Here is a 22,336-nt window from a genome sequence, read left to right on the forward strand (position 1 = left end):
TCTATTGTGATCATCTGGTGCTCATTCCGACTTATTTATTTTAGTTATTTTAAAAAACTTTTCTGAGGCTTGACTGCCTGAGGCAGAGAAGGAGAAAGGACGACAAACCCCCTTTTTTTTTTTTTTTTTTTGCCCACACTGGATGCATTTGAGTTTCATCCTTTGAAATAAACATTGCAACTCATTCACTCCGCCTGTTGTTGTTTCAGATGACAAACTGATGACTTTTTATTGTCATATTTTATTTTTAGTAAATGTGACGGGACTTAACAAGTAAAAATAATGGACAATGTACTGCATATTGTCATTTCATACAGTAGCCCCCCCCCCCATCCAAAAGTGCCTCATGGTGCAAGAAGACAAGGTTAGACAGCAATGAACTAAAAAGCAAATGAAATTGAGGGAAAAAAAATAACAAGACAATATGGGCTACATTTGAACAAGATGTGTACCGTGTTAATATGTCATCCATATTTCATAACCAGCTTGAATGACACGTACTACTGCATCCAAAGCAAATGGAGTCAAAACGATCCCTTCCAGTTTTTACAAAAATATGTCTCTTTTGATTATGCGTCCGAGCTGCAAAGGTTGAACACAACAAAACAATCTAAATGCAAATCCATGTAGAAACAAACCAAAAGAAATGGTGACATCCCAACTGGGCCGGGGAGCGCATTTTGGCACTTGTACAAAAATCGTAGAAACGATTTGAAAGAAGACGACAAAAGACATCTTCAGCAGCGGCCGTCAAGCGGGTCCAGAGAGAAGACGGCTCCCTCCAGAGTTAGTCCCATTTTGAACCCCTCCTGGAAAGCACATACACTAGTGTCAAAGAGCGTTTGCACTCATGCAAATGGATTTGGTGGAAAAAACAAAACACACATTCTCTAATACCTAAATGTGCGATGAAACCAAAGATGTAGCATGCATCAACTGGAAAAAGAACTGAAAAAGAAAAAGATTCGATTGTGTTTTCTTCTTGGGAAACAAATAATTTGTGTTTTTCTTGAATATTACATTTCTATGGCATATTACGGTATATCTGTTAGTAACTTGTAATCGGTGCTAGTATTATGAGCAGATCTTCAACTGTAAGGATGGATCCAAAAGACCTTCTCAAAGAGCAACCGTCATGCATCGCAAAGAGAAAAAACAACAGATGACACGAAGGCAGAGAGAGAAAAAAGTACAAACCATCTCTGTCGCTGCAAGCAGAGGACAAAGAGAAACGTTTCAAAAGATGTCAAGTGTCAAAAATGAGGCAAAGTTTCAAGCAAACGGCTGCCTCAACACAAAAATCATTCAATGTCGCCACCTGCTGGAGAGACTCGGCATAAAAGCAACTCGGGCTTTGGAGGGCGCGGCCGCATGTGTGCGTGCGTGAAGGCCGGATTGGGCTAGAGTGCTGCCAGCCTCTCGCTTGCTGGGTGGCGCTCAACTCCACAATCGGACGTGGTTGGCCGCTTCCGTTCCCTGACGGCGAATCACCAAACGGCAATTGGCAGCAGAGCTTTTAAAAAGGCCACAATAGGGGTGCTCTTGAATGGCGCCACGTTCACTCTTAAATATTCCGCGGATTTGAAAGGTCACACAAACGTTGCAATGGGGACAACATGCAGTTGCACGCATCGTTTTGGAGGAGGATGACGTCACAGGAGCGACATTCCAACAATTGGTAATTATGACAAGCCCAATTAGGCTCATTGTGTGCAAATTGTGTGCTCGGGTTGTGCTTTTATACTCCCTTTTATACTTTTATACTCCTTTTTATGTATAAGTTTTATGCCTTGAGGATTCTTTTCCTGACCGACCGACAACATAACATGCTTGAAAAAGTCAAACGTTTTGACGAATGCCAGTGAAAATGTCCTTATTAGCTGATTATCTCACATGGGTGGAGCGCGCCATCCATGTTTGACAATCATTTCAAAGATCGACCATGAAAAATTTCATTTCCGTCTTGTTGTCAATTGTCATGCTCACACTAAAACTTCTGAAAGATTGCCGCTCACCTGCATTTCATCCAGCTTGGACTGAATATCTGGAGGGAAGTCGGCCGAGCCGCAGGTGAAGGGATCGAACGGCTCTGCGCCAAATAGGTCTTTCCCTTCGGACACACACATTCACCAAGTGGGACTCAAAGTTTTGCTGGTAGCAAAAAGTGAGGCGCGAGTTGGGCACCTATGTTGACCGGCGCTGCGGTTGGCGCTGTCGGGCAGCCGTTGCTGGCTCGCGTGGGTCCCGGCGCCGTCCCGGGCGAGAAGGGAACCATGTCAAAAATGTCTGTCGACTGCCCTTGCACGGAGACGCTCCCGGCCTGCGGAACGTGGCGGTCATCGGTGTAAGAGAGACGGACGGACGGACGGACGGACGGACGGACGGACAGCAGGCGCGAGTCAACGAGACAAAAGAACAAAACAAGAGCGCGAGAGTTTACGCGAGGTCGCGGGACGCCGCAGCCCTCGGGAGCTTTAGGAGGAAGGACAGCGGCAGGCGGGGGCGTTAGTAGGCCAGCAGACAGGTTGGACTCTGGTGAGCTCATAGGCGTGAGGGTGACAGAGGAGATCTCCAGGCAAGAGTTGATGTCGTGACACCACGAGAGAGAGGAAGGCCGCCGCAGCACGTACGCTTGGTTAGCTTCGTTTACGTACAGCGGCTGGGAAGAAAGAGGCCCGACGTGCGCCGCACGTGGTTAGTCGAGAGCTGCGGCGGAAACGATTGAAATGTGCAAATGGTCCTCACTGGGGGCACGTGTGCGATCATCAACTGCTCTTCCAGCTCTTGAAGCTGCTGCTTCAAGTCCGAGTTCTCACTTTCCAGTTCTTGAATCTATATGAAAAACACAACATAGATACAAACGGTGCAAACTGCAGTTAAGTTGGGGGAAAAAATGGTCTAATCGTCGGACGTACTCTTTTCTGCAGACTGCCAATCTGCTTCCTGGTTTCCACATCTTTGCCTCCGGACTCCAGGAACTTCTTGTAGGCCAAGTCGAAGGCCTGGCCGATGGTGAGCGTGATCTCCTCCGCCTGCGGCGGGCGATATTCCACTCAAGGGACGTGGAGCGGCGACTGGCTCGGTCGGCGGGAACGTCGGCCACTTACACACTTTTCGCTGTCAAAGACGTAGCAGAGGTGCTTGTTGCACTCGGAGTCCTTGCAAATGAAGGTAAATATCCGTTTGTCTGTTTTGTCGTCCGCGCAGAAGGATATTCTGTGTAACTGACAGTTGTGCTGCACCTCCTGGAAAAACAAAATGACCCTCAAAGCGCCTTCGGGCTGGCATGGCGCCAAAACGAGACGCTCCACGTCGAAGCGCTTACTTTTGTCTTGGGCTCGAGAATTTTCACGCCATAAATGGAGATCTGCAGCTCCACTTTGGGTGTTTTCTGTCCCTCTGACTTCTTGATGTGTCTCTGAAACTTCAATTTCCGACGTTAGTTGATCACGAGCGACGGGAGTCGGCCGTTGCCATGGCGTTGGTGACATTCCCCTTAGCCGCTAATGACAATCGTGAAACCAAGCGGCGTTCTGGCACTTTTGTTCTTGTGTCATCAAAGACGAGAAAAGCGAATATTTAGTCCAAAGCGAGGTCTGGCTATGTTGGGAGCTGTCTGGAAGACGGACGGCACTAACGTAGGCGCTGCTGCCCACTGTTGATTGATTGGCTCAACTCTGTACACTGTTGTTTTTTTTGTTTTAAAATCACTCTGGGATTTAACTTGGGAATTTGAAAACAGTTTTACGGTAGATAAATGATGTCTTTTATCACCCACTGCGTCGAGTCACTAAATATCATCTACGCTTGGAAGGTAAAGTTCAAAGGCACCTTGCCAGGTGCTGCCGGGCGAGCTAATATTTATCACAGCAATCGTCTGCTCTGAGTTTTTAATCTTCATCTTAGTTTCACCACACAACTATATATAGTTTTTGCTCCTTCTGGCCGTAGTGTGTGGAGTTGCCCTTTTACCTTGAGCTTTCTCACTGCATCCTTGACAACCTCCGTTCCTTTTGGGGCCTCCACCTCGGTGTTCCCGAGGAACTGGAAGAGAATGCAATCACGGTGCTTTTCCAATGTAAACGTTCCAGGGCTGCTGTCACAATAGATCAATTACAAAACCAAAGTGCAAAGTTTTCGATCCCAGAGCGTACAACAATGCTCGAGCCCTCTCCAATTGTGGACACGGAATGTGCGTTAATGAGACTCCAGTAATGTGATTAGACTTGCCCGGGGCGTGATGAGTCGTGGCTCTCCTCTGCTTTTAATTGTAAATCAGTCTTTGAAAACATCTGGCAATTGAATTTGCCCTCGCCTCGCATTGTGCGCGCAGCTCCATCATTCATCAACAGATGGAGCTGTCCAACACCACGGTGCAGCGGGAGCGGAAAACTGAACGCTGGCTTCTTCCAATATCAGGCATCATAAATGCAGTTGAGGCCCGGCCGGCCCTGAAACGAGCTGGAGCAGACGTCGGCGGCTCACCTCGGTGCTTCAAATGGCTACGAATCATTCCGAGGCTTGCTTTTGTTTGCTGCTTGGCTTGCCAGCTAATGACGTGGCATGAAGCCTGCTCTATATGTGGATTCCTGTCTTGCCTGGCCCATTACACCCGATAAAAGATGCAAACGCTGAATTTCTTATTTTTATTCCGCCGGTAATTCCCCGCTCCCAGTTTGAGGCCGTAGTATAAAAGCTAATCGGTTTCTCAAGTCTAACGGCAATTAAAAACGAGGAATCGAGCCGCGTCGAATTAAATTGGCCGTCTTGTATACGGGCAGCGGGAACATGTTTCCGCAAAGACTTTGATCTGCGGGAATATGTAGGTGCACGAATCAAGACTAACGAAATACAAATACCGGTTGCACGCAAATGGGCCGAATCGAAGCGGAGAAGCGAGACGGGCGAGTCCTCTCGGCCATTTTGCGGCGCAAACCGAGACGAGAGGCTCGCCCACCCGGAGGAGAAAAACAAACCGTAGCTGTCTCGGGTGCGGATGCAATTAACGCAGCGATGAGAGCAAAGATTTACACCAGGTGAGAGTCCATTCAAAGTAACGATCCACGCAAATGCGGGCGGCCATGCCGTTTGCGCTTGGTAATTGAAAGCTTTTTAGGGCCTCGTTTCAGAGGTGAGAAAGGCCATTTGAAAAGGGACCTTTTGCCGTCTCGTGGCCATGAGCAATTGATTTGGTGAGCAAAAACATTCATACCTTGGCGTTGTAGGCGATGTAGTGTTTGGCCAGGGCTTCGGGCATGTGCATCCATGATTTCTCTGAGCACGAAAACACAGCAGTCCACAGTTAATTGTCGACCTGAGTCTCGCTTTCCAGTCAGCAAAGTCACGATTAGTAGCCTCTCAAACAATGAATGACGCGTGGTGTCAGATGTTTTCAAAATGATTATTATCAGCATCATTATTATTTTATTTTATTTTTTGAATTGCCTCTGCTAGAGTGGCAAATCCTTCTGCTTGCGGTTGGCCCAACAATAGGCAGTCAGGGACTTTTTGTTCCTCATCATTTGGAAGCTTGGTTCCAAAATGAAAAAAATGGTTAAGCTATTAAAAGCGACTATGGACCATAATCTCCCGTTCATACGTTGTTGTTTTTTTCTTTCCTATCTGCTTGGCTCCGCACGTTCTCCCTCCTACCATTGCAAGCGTATTTGATTTTGGACAAGCAAGCAAACGGTTCTGCCGACTCACTTTTGAGATCTAATGGATCAATTGTGCAGCGAGAAGCGCATCATTTATCAGCAAGCGATAAGAGCTCCTTTCTTTTCTAATTCATCCATTAGTGGCTTATCGCCACATTCTCAAGTTGTTGTGAGCACTTAGGAGGTGAAAACAAATCACGTGTCCCGCCTTGTGCGTGTGCGCGCACGCGGCCGCATTGATGGGAATTAGTCTTCATTTGCGCAGCCTTCATTGTCATTAGGCTGAGCTATGAAGTTTTGGGCTGCGTGCCAATCACAGGCCAAACTTAATCACTATGAAAAAACTCAGCGTCCAGGTTGAGTGAGCTGGGACAGGCCTCGGAAAGGCGAGCAAAGGTTGCTCAATTTTGCATGACAGACGAGACTGGATCGTGTCGTGCTCATCACTAAAGAATAGGTTCGGGAATACGACGGCCCTCGCGCATATTTTGTTTTTGTATATTTTTGCAAATTGATTGTCTGCCGATGAAAATTAGCGTCGTTGTCCCTTTTGAAATCAAGAAACAGAGGATGAAGAAGTCTTGATTTATGATGCAGTGTTCAGTCGGTGACACGGCAAGCATGCAGTATGCGCCACCGATCACAGAAAAAAGAAAAGAAAAGAAAAGAAAAGAAACAGAAAGCCATGGGCTTCAGGGACAACTTCTGCCGACAAAGAGAACAATTGTACTGCGAGGGCACGCTCGTCTAAACACAATGCCTACAAAATGGCAAAAAAAAGAAAACATTATTATGATTCCATTTGATATGGTTCAAGAGGGCAGCCGTGATGTAGACGTCATTTGACCGACATTAGAATTTGAAGTGCGTAAATCCGCCATTTCCAAGAAGACAATTGGATACGTATCTCGATCTATTTCAATTTCATTTAATATCCTGCGCATATAGTCAGTTATCTTGGAAGGAATACAGATGGCAGGAAAAGGCTTCCAGATTCACCCAACGCGTGACTGAGCAGGCCTTTAAAAAAAAAATGATAAAACCACTGACAGAAAGGGGAAATAAGGTCGCAAAGGGATTTTGTGTCTTGGTTCCTGGTGACTTCAATTTTAGCCAAAGCCCAAGTCGGCTGTAGCGATCAGGAGAAGAGGCCAGCGGGGACATACCGAGCTGACAAATGCTCACAGTGGGTAATCTTCCACGCTCTGACTCCGTTTTGGATTTCTCATTTGCGCTCATTTGCTCCTTCACTATTATTCCCGTGCGGGTGCTTCGTTTACTTTGTCTGGTTCCGGATGTCGAGTTTTGTATCGATGATTTTTCTCCCACAGCTCCTTAAGTTGAGCTCGGCCTTGTCCGTGTCTAACGTTATCTTTCAGTCTGGGTAATGAACGCTTCAGGGAACTAATTGCGTTCTCAGCCAAGCCGCTGTCAAGGCCGGCGGCACAGCTGTCCATCACGTCGACATTTTTGCAAAGACCTTTGTCAAACAAAGCACGGATGGAATTATTTACAATGGTAGCCGAGGCGATATCGATCAAATCTCTTGAATAAACATTTCCATTTTTCATCAAAAGAATAACTTGAAACGGGCCAGTAGAAGTGGTCATCTTGGTCAATGTTCAGTTTGAGCCATTTGAACGTTAGCCCCTCCCCCTGCGCGTACTAAATTCATTCCACATGTGAATTGTGGCGTTCATGATAGCTTGGTGCCTGGCGGGCCACCTGGCCCGGTACAATTTGGACAGCAAATCAAATTGCTCCTGCCCTGATGAGTTGCAGCTGAAGAGCAGATGGCGGCTGTTTTCCCCAAAAAGAACCTCCAAATTTTCATAGGCGGGGTCACCTCCAAATAGTGTCAACATTCCTCCAGCCCGGATGTTTGTTTTCTCTGCAGTGCCCCATTTTGTTTGCCTTTTTTTTTTTTCTCAAAAGTTGTTTTTGTTCATCTTTTATTTAGACTCAATTTGCCAGGCTATTTATATTTATTTATCTAAATGTTTTTTTTTATTTAGGCTCACCTTTTTTCCTGTTGAAGGCACGATTCATAGTGGAAAATGTGCGCCGCGCGGGCGGCGGCTCCTCCCCCTCCCCGACGTATTCAGATATTCCACCTGGGAGAGCAGAGGAGAAAGCCATTTAACTCAAACTAAGCGTCTGGCGAAAATAGGAAAACAACTCCGTCAGCTTTCCAATCTTGCGAGAGCGCGAGCACATGTATTCCTCAGGGGGCCTTACTGCCTCATATTTAACGTCTTCATTTCAAAAGACGAGAGGGGACTTTTTTTTGGTCCTGAAATGCAAAGTAGAAATTTAGGATGGTTGTTCCTTTTTTGTGATCCTAAAACTGAAATGACTTTCAATCACAGAATGGAGTTAATGCGAGACTATTGTTCATGTTTTCATTTTGCTTACAAAATCCTTCAATGTAGTCTAAACTCTGCAAGTGTGCCATAAGCAAGCGCTGGCGTGTCTCCCCATCCAACAACCTTTTTTTCTTTTTTTATGCATTATCCAGAGTGTTAAATAATCGATGTGCATGCAAGGACAAAATGTCCAGACGTGAGGTGGGTGGGTGGGTGTCTGTCAGCCACCACATGTCCCCTCCAATCAATATTCTCGACACTTTTACTGTGGGGAAATATACCAGGCTGGCCACTAAAGGTAGACAGATTTTTGCAAACCAATGACTTTTGCAATTTCCCAACATGCGTTGACTGGCATGTTCAATTTAGAGGGGCTCGCGGCTAATATTGCCTTGAAGTTAATGATATGAAAATTGAAAAAGAATCATTTAAAAAATGGTCAGGAAATAGGGAATGCTTCCAAAGCTGATGCTGCTTCTCTTTTCTTGCGTTAAGCAAGCTGCTGAAAGGAAGCCACGCCGATGACGTCAAGTGAGAAGCTTCTCCTGACACCAGGCTGTGAGGTCACTTGGCATGATTGGCGCCTTGCCGCAGTGTTTGGCCTGCTTTAATAGCATCCTGTCTGGTGACGGGGCTGCAGGAGAGCTGACACACACACACAGACAGTCGCAGACTTGACACAACTCTGCCAACTCCCTCCGCTGTCTCACTATGTTGACCGACTGCAGCAAACCGGCTTGGTTCTCTTCCAGGCCCGAACATCTCAGAAGCCTGAGGCTTCACCGCTTGGAGAACATTAATATTGATTGCTCAACACATGGCCACACTTCTCCCCGCCACTTCATCAACAAACCCTAGCACTAATGGAATTCTTTTGTGTTCCTCCGAAATATGTGTTTGCCTCTCGCACAAAACAAAAGCCGCGTCAGATAATCCTTGACGCCTCACTACTTGAGACAGACAATAGCACGCCGCTGGAGTTTGTCAAAAAGCGGACAGAAAAAGGAGAAAGTGGAGATCCAACCACCTAATGTAGCGAGCGCTCAGGTGATGAGAGAAAAGCAACAAAGGTCCTTTTAGTCATCTTTCCTCTGCATTCACCGCGGTGAGTGAAAATGCTAGGCGCTAACAAAAGAACACGACTTTCTATTGAAGCGGCAACAAATGGCGCTGACTCAACCAGTGGCAGGCACAAAGATGGCACCTGACCTCTCTCTCTCTCTGTCTCTGCTTGCTGGCATTTGGCAAAAGCACGCAAGCGGCAAGAACGCCAAGATGGAAGCAACTCGTACGCCTCGAGAAGCCAAGCTAAGGCTTTCCAGCTGCCGGCCAGATGCCGAGGACTTTGCAAACTCAACAAGAAACGGACATGCGATACTTCACCTTCGCCTCCCTCTAACCAACCGCCCACTGTTTGTCCGGAATTCTTTGGGAGTGCTAGCGAGAGGGCCTCCGAGATGCATGGTGGCGGACCAGACGTGACCTATAAAAGGCAGCTCGGCAAAGGTTGTAGTCTGACCTTTCTCCAAGTGTGAGTCATCATCACGGCAGCGGCCTACAATGGGAATAGCGTGGGTTCCATATCGTTGCAACTATGACAACTCGATCGGAGCGGCCCCGTTTAGGAACCAACATGGACGCAAACTGAGAATCATGTTTCGCACAATTGCCAAATACTTTGCCATGCACATTTCTTGCATGTGTGTGTGCGCGCTGAGGTCGGACCTTTGGGCGTGGCCGTGCTTGTGTTGGCACGCCACCCTTTGACTTGTGCATGAGAAAGCCGACGTGGGCTTGGCCCCTTCGCACTTGCCGTGTTATTCCATCTTTGAAACGCAAGTGTGGCGAACCCCTGGCCGCACATTCCGAAGCTTTCACTGAAAACAAAATGTCTTGTATCGCTCGGGCTACCTCGACTGTCTGACTTGTTGCTAAAGTAAACCTGAAGACGTTTACCGGAGACTGTTGCTGACTCGGCGACTTGGCCACAGCATGCGCACTGCGCTTGAAGGCACGAAACCGCCACTGGCCAGAGTTGAAGCGCGGCCCGTTTTTCACCCCGCCGATTTGATTGTTGCTTTAAACAAGTCGCAGGCCTTGAACTGACTCATTATGAATTTGTCCCAAACCGATTCAACGTCGGTGGTCGGGACACAAAGAGAGACTTTGAATGTTGAAGCTAACGACATGATGTGGCAAAGCCGTCCCACGGTCTTCGGTCTCGCAAATGGGCTGGCTGGCTGGCTGGCTGGCTGGTGTTTACACAAACGGCGGCTCCAATTATTTGGACGTCTTGCCGGGCTTGCGTGCGTCTTTGTGGGCGAAGAAGCGGGATGGCAAAAATGTCGCATCTACTCTCAATGGGAGAAACGGCAACATGTCATCTCTCAAATCACAAGAAAGGGAACTGAGAGTGACACGCCGAGTCGTCAAATGAACATTGAACGTGGCGTGCGGGATTGTCGGACCTGTGAATGCAAGCAGGATGTGACGGCAAATCTGAACAAGGCTTTATTAAAAGCTGTCAAGAGTGTTTAGAAAAGAGGCAGTCAGCCGCAGCCTTGGGCAGTCGCCCGCACTTTAGCCAAGCGCTATGATCAATACGCATTTGAGACTACGTGTTAATGGAGTAAGGAAAAAGATAGCCAGCTGCCGGCCAACGATATTTTGGGAGCAGGGGAGCGTCCCTGTCCTCAAGTCTCTTAGCAGCGGGAATCCGGAAAAAAAGTCCTCGCATCAGCAGTCAAACAAACACAAAAGTGCGTTTGGCCGGATGCTAACCGGCGTAGCTGCGTGCAGGTTGGCCGATGGTGGTGAGCTTTGCGCCCCGCTGAGAGAAAATTTTAACCTCAGCGGGCGTTTTCACAACTTGCTTGGACACCTCTCATCTAATCAATTTTCTCCCCTGCGGTTGGCCGGAAACCCGCTGTCGCAAAATGGAAGGTCCGTTTAAAAACGGCAACACTTCTTCTGGTTTGTGCTTTTGGCTGAAATTTCTTGACTCGACCTCTGAAATTTCGTCCGTCTGTGCAACTTTCCGTGTTGGAGAAGCGTAACATTGAGCAGCTGTTGAGCTGTCAAGGTCGCTTTGGAGCTCCTTTTGAAATTCCACCCAAACATTTTTTCCTCCCACAGCAACACTTTAAAAAAGTGAATTTGTCGCTCTCCGACAGAGGCAAAGCAACTCTGGCTGATTGAAGCTTGACGCGACGTCACGATTTACGCTCGCAATCGGCAGGCAATATGAAAGCCCCTTTAATCACGGTGACAATCTCCTTCGTTCTGAACGAGGCTTTCGACGCCACCGTTTATATTTCACTGGGCCATATTTCAGCGTCTCTGGCTGTCGTGAATAAACGCGCCATAATGAAGGCCCGACAAGCTCTTGTTTGCAACAAAGCATTCATCCGTCTCCGGCGTTTCCCGTGATGCTTTTCTGGTCTTATTCTTCTATGGTGGAAATGTTGTGTGACAATCTGAGGCAGGTCCTCTGAGGTAGAAATGTGACAGGCCTATCGCTCTTTCCATTTCAGGCCGGAATAAGAAATACTCCGTGGGGGGGGTTGTTGTGGAAAACACTTCTGTTGTCTTTTCCTTCCCGCATTAACAAAGATGGAGTTAGCAGATAATCGCTCACCTCCAAAGACATATTTGTAGAGTGAGCTTGAGCTCTTTTTTCTTTTCTTTTTTTTTTACTACGCCGCACTCATCGAAAGGCTCTCCAGAGCGCCGGCTCCTCTCTCGACAGAAGGAGACAAGAAAAATCACTTAGCGTCCGACCTGTAGGAGATGATGGAGCACTGCGGCAAGTGGCCCGCCCTCCTCCCGGACTGCATTAAGCTAATACAGTCTATACATCGTGATAGCCACTCACGTCGACTAAATGATTTGTCCGGCCGCCGATTTTGAGCTTTTAATGGAGACCCAGTGGGCCGCCTCATTTGCCATTCATGGCTAAATGAGCTGACTTTTGGAGTGAGAAGCCCGCTCCACCTTCGACTAGCTCTCAGGTGGTTGTCACGGGAGAAGCCTCTGTTTATATTTGGCACAGAGGATGGCGGCTGGATCTTAAAAGCGCATACGTGTTGAACTCCACTGGCCACGTGTGCGCTGACTTCACTTTGATGGGAATTCATTTTACCAAAAGTGAGCTTTCTGGAAGCACAAATCCCCTGCTTGGAACTTCTCTTCACAGCTCCCTTAAATGAATGCTCGTCTTTTCTCCTCTCGGTTGTGAGGAGCATTTTCTGTATTTTAATCTAATTAATGAAAGTATTTATTTTCCACCATCATGCAGTCCAGCAGTGCGCTTCACCTTTTTGGGGGCATTAATTTATCGCCACGCTCATTATGAGCCGTCAAGCCCGATCGTCTGCATCCCGTTTGCTTACTTAATGAGGGAATCAATTTGCTGCCGGGGGAAGTTTTAATTAAACGATGAATCACATCATATTACCGTCGGACGTCTTTCAAGTAACGCTGCTCAACGTGCACGGACGAATGGCGCAGGAGACCATCACGCTGCTGCTGTGGACTAGTTGAGTTTTGCTCCTTGAATAGAAACAAAGTTTTGAAAAAAACGAATCAGTTGTAATCAGCGTGCAGGATCAGTCAAAATAATTGTGAGAAAGATTTTTTATTCCCATCCTCCCTCTATCCAGACGACCTGTCACATTTTATCATTGGTTCTAACTACCCGTGGTATGCTAACAACATTGACATGAAGTTGGCTAACTTAAGACCAATGTGCTTTAGCTCCAAAGCGTCTTGGAGCATCTTTGCTTCCGGCTCGTGCCGCTTGAAATGCGACTCGGCACAAACCGTTCTCGTGTGGGAAAAGCAATTGCTGCAAAATTGTGTGAATGCCCCCAAAGGCATAAAAGTGACGTGCCCAGACATTGTCCAGGGAACAAGTGTGACTCCACGTCCACTAGCTGATCTACTACAACGCTAAACTGAGCCCATTGTCTTATCCTCTCCTGTGTTTATTTACGCGCTGCGGCTTTTGTGAAAATGAAACTCGCATTTGATTATTTATGGAGCAGCGCGGAAAACATCCTGGCCGGCGGCGTGTGAGATTGCGGAAGCATTACCTTGAGTGGATGCGGTGGGGCGTAGGCGGCCTGCTTTCAGTTAGCCCGCCACGGGGGGAGTCCACATTGGGAATGAGGAAGTGGTTAAGACGGAATCGGCATGAAGCGGAACAGGAGAGGCGAGCGGCGCTTGGAGGTTGCCATTAGGGAAGTGGTCTTGGGGTGTCAAACTTAGTTTTGTCGCGGGCCGCATCGTAGTCATAGTTTCCTTCGGAGGGCCATTATGACTGTCGACAGTATAGGCTACACAACAAACTGATGAATAACTAGTTTGGAAATCAGAGACTAGTAAAAATGGAGGCAATTTGTAATTTTATTATTGACACATGAAGTCGACGCATAATTGGTCTTGGCGGGCCACATACAATGATGTGGCGGGCCGTATCTGGCCCCCGGACCGCGGGTTTGACACCGGCGTTTTAGGCTGTCAATCATTAGTAGCTGCTGCGGCAGCAGCGGCAGGCTACCTCGTCACGCCTGCTAAGTCAATGATTTTCCTCAGGGCCAACTCTTGATGAAAAAGAATGATTAAGCTTCTGTGGCCAAAAGGCATCTTGGTAAAGTGGGCCACAGCAAAGCTTATCAGAGGGACCCAAATGGAAATGGTTGACGTTTTGCTTTCACGTGGACAGTCAAAGAAATGATTGAGCGGAAAAGTAGCCTCATTCATTCGGCGCGGCGATTGACCCGACGTGTTTGAAAGGAGCGGCCATTGCTCTTTGAGTTGCGTGGTGATACTCCCTCGCTTCACGCCGTGTCAATACCCCGCCCGACATTCAACTGGTATTTTGCGTTTGAACCGGAGCCACGGCTTTTAATGGACAACTTGGCGAGCGGAGCAAGCGCTCGGAAATGTCAATCTAGTCAGAAGTGGAACGCGAGGCCCGCTTTGCTTTGACTGCCGTTGGTTCAAAGCCGCGCTGACTGAACTCGAGCAGAAGGAACGACGGAGCCTCGGAGCAACTTCAGCGCCAGCGTGGGACACGGGCCAAAACAATCTTAGCGAGGGGGCGATCCTCGGTTGTCGTACTGGTGACAGACAAATGGCCTTGCGAGCCGCTGAGCAAGCCAAACACACTTTCAGGCTCCCTCGAGTTCATTTTGATGAAGCGGTTCAAGGCGGAGGTCAGGATCCTTCCACTTCCACAATCAGCTCAAGCTAACCATGCAAAGGCAAACGGATCGACTCTTGGCATTCTTGTACGCAACGTCACGAGTGACACAGGGAAAAAAAGCCCACTTGAGCTGTGATCTCGGACGGACCCTCTGGCGGGCAAAGTGATTAGCATCCGTCACTGTCCGCTCCTCCCGGACTGCGGGGGCAAGCTTGACACATGAATCGGGACGGAAATGGCAAAGCCGGCCGGGCAGCCCAGGCAGAATGTGAGTCCGGTCGACTGCAACGCGTGAAACCCGTTTTAAAAGGTCAGCGGAAAGAGGAAAAGTATACTTTGGGAAAAGCACGTTTTAGCCTTTGTGGGTGCGTTTGAAAACCGCAGTCGGCGCCTCCTCGTAGTTCCTGTGGCTGGCACGATTCGGTACCATCGTGTGGGGCAAAAAGTCCAAACAATGGCTCCTTTCAATGACGACTAAAAGTCTCTCAAAGCAGTCAGTCAGTCTGTCTGTCAGCAGCCGCAATGGGACTCCTCGAATAACGTGTCGGACAAGGTCGAAAGAGTGATTGACTTTGAAGAGATCTTGTAAAGACAGCCCACGGTGTCAAACGCTGACCCGAATCTCGTGAAAAGCAAGCCAGTCCGCTTTACGTGACTCAAAAGACGACGGCTCTTTTGTAGTAAGCTATGGTTCCCCGTTTGCGATGGCGCACTTTGGCTGCTCCGCTCCGGGACTCCGTGCCGTCCTTGACGATAGCCGCCATCATTCAGATGACAAGTTAAGCATTTGCCCCGCAGCTCACAAATATTCATTATCTTGACTTGGGCGGGCGTTTCACTTATTAGCCGCGTTTGTGTGTTGACATAAATCACGATTAGAAACCGTAGGCAGGCGGACGGGAATCAGCCAGCCTCTAATCTTGCCGTTTTAATTTTCCACAAGGAACAGATGCAAAATCGTCACGGATTAAAAGCGCTTTCATGTTTCCACACACGTCAACTGACACGGAAGCTCTTAAGATGGAAAGCTGAAGCCATGGCGACGGGGCTGCGGGTGACACTGACAAAACGGTGAACATCGACTCCTTCCCACCATGTTATCAGTCACCGCGTGCGATGTTGTTGACGGATGAGGCCTTTGCGTAAACTCGAGAAGAAAGCCTACAACAGGGAACGTGCACGCTAATCTGACAGGAGGGATTCACCAATATGTCAACAGTAGAAGGCTGCAGCAATGTCCAGATAACAACCATATTGCATATAATAACTATAACGTGTAATATAACGCATTATATACATATAAAATACATTGTTTGAGGCAGTTCCAGATGAAAGTGGAGAGATTCAAAGTCTCCTTTCACCAGTAGATCAGAGGCGTCCTGATCACAGCGCCGATGATGTCACACAAATTTGCAAAGTCAACACTAATCAGACAGTACTGAGTGAGGATGGTTCCGTTTCCCCTGTCCCATTTCCATTTTCAAATTGGAGGCATACATCTGTCTGCGCTTTGCTTTGCTCTGCTCTGCGCCGCGCCGCTCCTCATCCTCAGCTCTTTGATTGCAGGGAGAGGCTGTCATGGACGAATGGCATTGGCATTTATTTCAATGGCCACAAATGTTTTGAGATACAAATGCTTTGAGGTACAAGCACGGTGTGTCTGAACAATTAAGCTGCCATCTCAAGGGTGTAGTTTGCATCGTGAGCGTAAACATCATCTCCCTGTACGACAACATCCGTCCACCCATTCGTCAGACAGACAGAGAGCCAGGAGTGAAGATGCCATCCACAAGCTCTCAGCTGTGAGACTCACGTGCGAAGCGCTCCTCCAGCGCAGCACCGCACCGCACCGCCCCACCACCTCCGACCATGTTGGTGCATGAGACTTGACTATGTCGCGAAATGCCATCCACAATATTATCCAGCTTCTTCCCCAGTGCAGTTTGCGTGATCTCATGCTTGTGCATGCGTAAATGATTGCTTGTCAGTAGGTGGCCTGCGATTGGCCGGCGACCAATCCGGGTCGAGCCCCGCTCCCTCATCAAAGGTCAGCGCGATCCATCTATAGTCTACGATGCATGGGGAAAATGACACTCGCATGATTCACTGCCCCCTCCCCCGCTTTCCCGATTCTACCAAAACATTTGGAGAGTAGAGGGAGAGCATATTCAACTGCGTTCAAAATATGCACTCGAATCACGAAGCTGTAATTAGATCGTGGACTTCCAAAATAGAGAGAGGGAAAAGAAAAGAAAGGCTGGAAGGCAGCTCGAGCACCTTTTGCGGACTTGCGCAACAAACTTTCCCCCCGTTCTGCCAAGGCGCTGACCGCTTGAGCTATTCAGCAACAAATGCGCACAAGAAAGAGCGAGAGAGCGAGCGAGCGACTGCAATAGTCAACTTGCAACTTTTCGCTCGCAGCGAAAGAGACGCGTCTTCACTTACGGTGGACGAGTCCGCGTATCCCAGCGGTAAAGACCCAGCGAGCCTGCCTCTCCGGTCCGGTCTGGTCCGGTCCGGTGTCTCCCGCCCCTGCTCGACGTGCACATCCAACCAACAATGTCACTGCTCACTCTCCTCCTCCTCTTCCTCCTCCTCCTCCTCCTCCTCCTCCTCCTCCTCCTCCTCCTCCTCCTCCCCTTCTTCCTTTCTCTCTCCTCCCTCACCGCTCGTGACGTCACTGAGCGCGCAGCCTCCCTCCAACGGTCATACAGAACATGGGCAAGCATGCCTTTGGGTCACCACCAAAATGGCTTTGCCTGTAATTTGCTTGAAATTAAGTGACACGACAAAAACGTCTTTCGTCACGTCGCATTGCAATCCAGGTACGCAGTGAAGTCATCCATCCATCCATCCATCCATCCATCCATCCATCCATCCATCCATCCATCCATCCATCCATCCGTCCGTCCCTCCCTCCCTCCCTCCCTCCCTCCCTCCGTCCGTCCCTCCATCCATCCATCCATCCATCCATCCATCCATCCGTCCATCCAGCCATCCCTCCATCCCTCCCTCCATCCATCCATCGAAGTGGATCGTTTGAGACGGTTGTCAGCGCGCCCTCTTGTGGACGCAATGATTGAAAAGTAGCACTAAAATGCAAACTCTTGAGTTTGCCAACTGGGTTGCTAGAACGTGCAAGCCAGGGCGGCGTGCCCATCTACGACCTAATTATTCAAAGAGTCCGATAATCATTTCAAAAATCCACATGGGAATGCTGAGTGTTCTTCTCTCAAGGAAGCTGGCAGATTGTCAACTGGAATTGGCGCGCTTGTTCTTTGCCAAAGCGGCATTATTATCCTGATGACCCCCAACTGACTGGGCAACTTCACAAAGAATTGTGATGACGTTGCACTTTCAGTATGTTGTCGCATTTTCGGATGGCGGGCTAACCCGCTGCGACGACGTGGTGACAAACGTGTGCATCGGAGCAAGCAATGTATGACGGCATCAAACGAGGTCATTCAAACAAGCTGCCACTTCCCTTTCAGATGGATTCACTTGAGCTGGATGTCATGTTGATTGTCATTTCAAAACAAAACGTGTCAAAAGCATCTGTCAGTCTGCGGGTTCCAATTCCCAAACGAGGCGACGAGCAGACGCCACGGCGTGCGTTATGTGGAAAATATAGTTTGTGTTTCATGCAAGGCAAATGCCAGCATCATTTGGGGAATGGCGGGAGCCTGATGTTCTTGCTGAATGTTGTTTCCATGGGAAAAAAAGAGAGACCTAGTTTACATCCACAAGTGTAAGAAATGAGCTCGGTTGTTATTTCAATAAACAGGATCCATTTGGGGCCAGGCAAACATTTGCAAAAAAAATCTCCAATGGAGGAAAAAAATGCCAGCGTGAAGGAACTCGTTTGGGGTCGTTTCCGTGCCGCACGCTGGCGACAACTTTGCTTATTGGACTGACAGAAAGAGCCTTCATTGTGCTGCTTCCGTTATATTCCAGATTTGCTGGACAATGACAAGCTTACAAGCGGGTCAAAGCAATGGCGAGTCTATTTTGAGCTCGCGTCTTTCGAAGCCACTACGGTCGCAGCGGGAGCAAAGCGAGGCAGAGCTGCGGGCCGTTAATAGCTTGGCCTGGTGAAAAAGACAAGCCCAGCGGGAAGAGAAATTCGTCTCTGACACAAGAGCGGGCGCGCCGCTGTGAGTTGCGAAAATTCATCTCGTGGCTAACGCGAGCCGATGCTAACAATTTGCATTTCCAATTTGTATCATTCGACAAGTGTGATTAGTGGGCGCTCGTGAGACCAAGGTATTCGAGCCAATCATCAAAGAGGCTTTGTTTGAGGACAACGCCATTGTTTCACTGGCCTGCATTTTAATCAGCCCAAATGAGCTCAAGCATGACGGCTCGCCCGTCCGTCTCTGCTTTTCAAATGATGTCACTCAGCAGCTTCCGACTGAGGGCCGGGAGGCGGGGCTAACAGTGCATTAATGGCGCCAACTCTCCTCATGGCGTCTTGCTCTCAAATTGCAGGGCAGTGTGAAAATATTGGCCAGGTCATATTTGAAGTCTTCAGCTGGCCAAGAGGCAATGTGCTTTCACATTAGCGACTGCCGTGTTTTTTCTTTTTTTTTTTCATGCCGGGCCAGCAGATTGTCTCATTAGGCGTAATCGGCGTATCAGACTTCATCAAAAAGGAATTGCTGCTGAAACCTTGAAGGGGAGGGAGGGCGAGGGGAGCCGCTGCCGCCGCCGCCGCCGCCGCCATAATGAAAGTCTCCATACTAAAAATCTGATTTGATTTCCTCCCTGTCACTCAGTTTCTGCCGGTCGATGACGCGGCTCAGCCCAAGCATTTATCACACATTACCACTTTCCGAATAATCATTCGTAAACTGTACGAGTCATGCCTTGAGATGTGACTTTCATTTGTTCTGTGGTCACAACTCAAAACATAGCTCACAATCACAGGAAATGAAATTGGCACGCAACAAAAAAGAAATATCTGTGTTTTCCCTTGTGTGGGCAGATGGAGGTGAGCCGGTCAAATGCATTGTGTCCAAGCAAGAGTGAAAGCGCCGTTGTCTCTGGAGTGGCAAAATCCTCCAAAGGTTTGCAGTCAAGCGTGAAAGTGTCTTTCGGCCTCCGCTAACTAATCTCAGCATGAAAAAAAAAAAAAACGGCACCAGGCTCAGAAGGTCTTGAATATTGCCCGTCTATCAAAATCCTATGATTCATGTGATTTCTCATTATTTTTGCCTTGATATTTTTTTTTCAGGTTGCGTGCACTGTGAGTTTTCTGATTCCAACTATATAGTTCTTTCTCTTTGGCCTCACGCTTGATTTAATGGTGGAGTTGGCACTCGCTCTCATCTGCGTCCAAATGCACTTTATTTTTATTTTTTTATTGAGCAGTTGGCCCTTAGGCTTGTCTCGGGTCCAGACGAGATTGGTCGATAGCTGCTCGCGCTTGTAAGCCGCTGAGAGGAGCATGGAAGGATATCTCATTTTCCAAGTTCTCTTAAGAGACCGGCAAAGGTGATTCTCGACTCCATCTAGCTTTGGTGCAGGTGGCTGTGACACCAAATGGTGAAGAAAATGAACACAAAGGTTGAAAGAATGCCAAGCTCGCCCTTGATGAATGTTGGCAGTCCACCAAGCAAATATGTCAATTGATCCGCAAGCAAAAGCAAAAACAAAAGAGCGCCGGGCGCACGCATTCTTCTTTTCGTCCTTTTGGTTGAATGAGCCATTTACCATTTTGGCATCGGCCAGCATTGGGCCCCTCTCGAGCCTCGAGTGGAAAGCATCGGAGGAAAAACATTCTGAGGCGGCCGTGAGGGCTTGAGCAAATTGAGGCGCCTGGTTTCAAAAGCCATGATATTTTTTGCTTCGAAACGTTTTCACATCAAACTCTGCAGAAAAGAAAAGAAACATATTTTGCTCTTCAAGTAGCACCATCGTGACCAAGGTTAAGATACAATCGTGTACATAAAAATGGCGGCTTTTATATCATAACAACTGAAATCTAGTTTACATAAAACCGTAGCGAGAACGTCAAACGAATTTGATTGAAAAGTGAAAAACAACTGAACTGTACTTGGACGGTAGTTCTTTCACCTGCCACTAGATAGAGCCAACAACTGAACTGTACTTGGACGGTGGTTCTTTCACCCGCCACGAGAGGGCGCCAACGTAGCACACAGTCAATTACTGCCCCAAGTCCGTCATGGTGACGAAACCTGACTGAAGTCCATTATTTTATCTGTTGGTGGGCAGACATTGTTGTTGTATGTTCTTTGGACTACTTTACAGTTTACAGTTTTGATCTGTTTTTCTGCTTGCAGCTTCTCACCGCATAACTTACCCGTGTTTTGTTTCTGACTTGAATCTTTCAAAAAGATGTCCCTCATATCTTATTCATTGGGCTGTGCTGAGCAGCTGTCTTTAGTTTTGTATCTATCTCCGTATTCTATACAAGGCTGCTATGGTGTTTACCAGTAGGCTGAAATGTCCTTCGAAGCAAAGCCAATCAATGATGGAATTCCATTCATAGCATTTATTAGGTAACTGTACGCTGAGTCACAAACTGAAAATGAGTCAGAGCACTTTAAGGAGTCTCTCAAGGTCAAAGAGCGCACTGTCAGTCGACCAGATGCAATTTAGCAGACATCTATCGCTTCCCCCGCAACTTGATCAGACATTTGGAGGTGAAAGATGTGAATGCACGTGTTGAGCTCATCCTCGTCGTAATTGGGTGATGACTGGAGATGCTTAAACCTCTGACCCTTGGTTATGATAGGGGGCTTTCAATTGGCACTCCAGTCCTCAGAGTTGAATGCTGGTAATTCTTTACCCTTTGTGTATTTTGACCAAAGAATGGCGGAAAAATGCTTGTAAAACGATCGGGGGGGGGGGGGGGGGGGGGCACTTGTGAAACACGTGAGTCAGCGGAAATGCACTGGATGGCCAGCTGCGGGTTGCAGCGCTTCTCGCATCCGCCCACCGAGCGCAAATTGAATTTCTCCTTGGGGGCGGCTACACATATATTAAAAATCAGAAAGCGGATTTGTTCCGACAGCTCTGTAAGAGCGGCCTATTTGAGGAATTGCGTTTGCGGTTGTGAATGTCCCATCACATCTTTGGACAAATCTCCATCTTGTGTTTCAAATTGTATTCCAACTGTGACCTTTTCTTAACTTTAGCCTTGTACAAGCTTAGTTTTTTTTTAATATTCACACTGAAGCATTGAAGGGCTCTCTTGAATGCGTCGTTATTTACAGCAATGTTTATCATGGCTGATGAGAGAGAAAAAAAAGTGCTCATTTCTTTCCACGCAGCCTTTGCTATCTTCTGTCCTTGGGTATGAAATAAAAATAGCACCCCGTCAGGGCCAGCAGAGGCAGCATATTCATAAAGCAAGCGACACCGTGGACTGGCTACCAACCGAGTGCAAATTTAAATTTTCATCCTAAAATTGAAAGTTATCCCCCCCCACCACCATAATCCGATACTCCTGGAACGGCCGTTTGTGTAAAAAGTCTCGGGCGGAGTCCCTTCAGGCTCCGGAGATTGATATCAAGCTTTTGTCATGAGACTTTCCTTGAACGGTGTACACGGCTAATACGCGCCAAGACATCGCCGAGCAAAGTAATGAGGCAGACGTCACGTAGGGACCGCTTACGACTCCGGCCGGAGAGATTCGCCTTTGAGACAGCTGCTGTGACCGACGCCCGCTTTAATAAAGGCCGCATTCATTTCACTCCGAGTGATGTCAGCACCTCATGCGGGTCACCTTTGGAGTTTGGTGTTTCAGGGAAAGTGCAACTTTTTTCATCATCAGAGATGGCCGCTAAATTGGCTAATAGCGTCACCCTTGATCAATTGCATCACATCTCCTGAGCCAGCATCTCTTTACCAACAGGGACAAAATCTCCAGCAGAAGTGTCACCAATGCTTTTCATCACAACGACATGAGACTTGGGAGTGTGGGAAAAGACGTGCACAGGAAATTCCAGCCAGCTTTGCTGCAGATCTGGTGACTTTATTGAACTTTTGTCCATCTGGATGACGGTATGTGTGCGTGTGTGTGTGTGTGTGTGTGTCGGAGGGTGGGGGGGGGGGGGGGGGGGGGGGTCTATCAAAGCACA

At 48.1% G+C, this 22,336-nt stretch overlaps 1 protein-coding gene and 1 long non-coding RNA gene across 6 annotated transcripts; one reads left to right on the forward strand and one right to left on the reverse strand.

The window, feature by feature from the left end:
* Nucleotides 1-221: 221 nt before the first annotated feature.
* gulp1a (GULP PTB domain containing engulfment adaptor 1a) lies at nucleotides 222-16,818 on the reverse strand. Of its 4 annotated transcripts, none has more exons than XM_088383983.1 (13): nucleotides 16,677-16,818; nucleotides 7,679-7,771; nucleotides 5,213-5,274; nucleotides 3,973-4,044; nucleotides 3,326-3,424; nucleotides 3,108-3,245; nucleotides 2,916-3,032; nucleotides 2,746-2,832; nucleotides 2,441-2,659; nucleotides 2,185-2,320; nucleotides 2,016-2,110; nucleotides 898-948; nucleotides 222-809 (listed from the first exon to the last, which is right to left on the reverse strand). In XM_088383983.1, exons 2-12 carry the CDS (start codon nucleotides 7,704-7,706, stop codon nucleotides 898-900), a joined length of 1,104 nt encoding a protein of 367 aa, XP_088240109.1. In that variant the 5' UTR covers nucleotides 7,707-7,771; nucleotides 16,677-16,818; the 3' UTR covers nucleotides 222-809. The 4 variants fall into 4 exon arrangements, with proteins under 4 accessions (XP_088240109.1, XP_088240110.1, XP_088240108.1 ...); XM_088383984.1 differs by lacking the exon at nucleotides 898-948 and adding an exon at nucleotides 1,198-1,208; XM_088383982.1 differs by lacking the exon at nucleotides 898-948.
* LOC148393781 (uncharacterized) lies at nucleotides 1,424-22,290 on the forward strand. Of its 2 annotated transcripts, none has more exons than XR_015860124.1 (3): nucleotides 1,424-1,678; nucleotides 2,928-3,171; nucleotides 4,334-4,488. It is a non-coding gene; the product is annotated as an uncharacterized LOC148393781 (long non-coding RNA). The 2 variants fall into 2 exon arrangements; XR_015860123.1 differs by lacking the exon at nucleotides 4,334-4,488 and adding an exon at nucleotides 22,111-22,290 and having other exon boundaries at nucleotides 1,430-1,678.
* Nucleotides 22,291-22,336: the final 46 nt, after the last annotated feature.

Source organism: Syngnathus floridae, chromosome 8, assembly GCF_059516105.1.
Source record: "Syngnathus floridae isolate MCC-2025c chromosome 8, RoL_Sflo_1.0, whole genome shotgun sequence".
Lineage (NCBI taxonomy): Eukaryota > Metazoa > Chordata > Actinopteri > Syngnathiformes > Syngnathidae > Syngnathus > Syngnathus floridae.

Excerpts from the sequence above, each read along its gene's own strand:
- gulp1a (XM_088383982.1), bottom strand. The coding sequence starts at position 7,706 with ATGAATCGTGCCTTCAACAGGAAAAAAG. Across the intron at positions 2,660-2,745 it reads TGATCGCACACGTGCCCCCA|CCGCTGTACGTAAACGAAGC; the intron begins GTGAGGACCATT and ends CTTTCTTCCCAG. Across the intron at positions 2,321-2,440 it reads GCGGCGTCCCGCGACCTCGC|GCCGGGAGCGTCTCCGTGCA; the intron begins GTAAACTCTCGC and ends CACGTTCCGCAG.